Raw genomic sequence first — 813 nt, 5'->3', positions numbered from 1 at the left:
AGCGAGGCATAAAGAAAGGCGACGCCGTCGCGGTGTGGACCGTACCCAGGCCTTCACGCTGCAGCAGCAGATGCTGCTCAAGTAAAAACAGAAGATGCTACGGCAGAAACGGATGCTGCAGCGGAAGCAACAGAGGCTGCAACAGCAGCAGCAGATGCCGCAGCAGCAGCAACAGATGCAGCAGCAGCAGCAGCAGATACTGCAGCAGCAGCAGCAGATGCAGCAGCAGCAGCAGCAGCAGCAGATGTTACAACAGCAGCAACAGATGCAGCAGCAGCAGCAGCAGAAGAAGAAGAAGCATCATCATCATCTTTTGCTGCTGAATGCATGCGTTCTCTTGTTTTTCTTCGTGGTTGTTATATAGATGAAAAAAAGAAAAAAGAAATAATGCAGTGGGGTGTATACTGTGGTTTAGGGTTTATAGAACAACCCCTTAAGGATGTCTTTCAGGGGGGAGAAGGGATTGCCGTCCGCATGCAGCTGTACGTACACCCCAAATATAGCTGCGTATACACCCCAGCTATAGCTGCATATACACCCCAGCGATAGCTGCATATACACCCCAGCGATAGCTGCATATACACCCCAGCGATAGCTGCATATACACCCCAACTATAGCTGCATATACACCCCAACTATAGCTGCATATACACCCCAAATATAGCTGCATATACACCCCAGCTATAGCTGCATATACACCCCAGCTATAGCTGCATATACACCCCAGCTATAGCTGCATATACACCCCAAATATAGCTGCATATACACCCCAGCGATAGCTGCATATACACCCCAACTATAGCTGCATATACA

The 813-nt window shown here is 49.2% G+C and overlaps 1 protein-coding gene across 1 annotated transcript; it reads left to right on the top strand.

Annotated features, from left to right (window-relative positions):
- Window positions 1-94: 94 nt before the first annotated feature.
- On the top strand, window positions 95-364 carry EMH_0059360 (uncharacterized protein; the record flags this gene model as incomplete). Its single annotated transcript, XM_013497671.1, has 1 exon — window positions 95-364. One exon carries the CDS (start codon window positions 95-97, stop codon window positions 362-364), a length of 270 nt encoding a protein of 89 aa, XP_013353125.1.
- Window positions 365-813: the final 449 nt, after the last annotated feature.

Source organism: Eimeria mitis, genomic scaffold (genome assembly GCF_000499745.2).
Source record: "Eimeria mitis Houghton genomic scaffold, Emh_scaff2835, whole genome shotgun sequence".
NCBI classification, from domain to species: domain Eukaryota; phylum Apicomplexa; class Conoidasida; order Eucoccidiorida; family Eimeriidae; genus Eimeria; species Eimeria mitis.
Note: the sequence above shows the minus strand (reverse complement) of the source record. Positions and strands in the feature narration are given on the sequence as shown.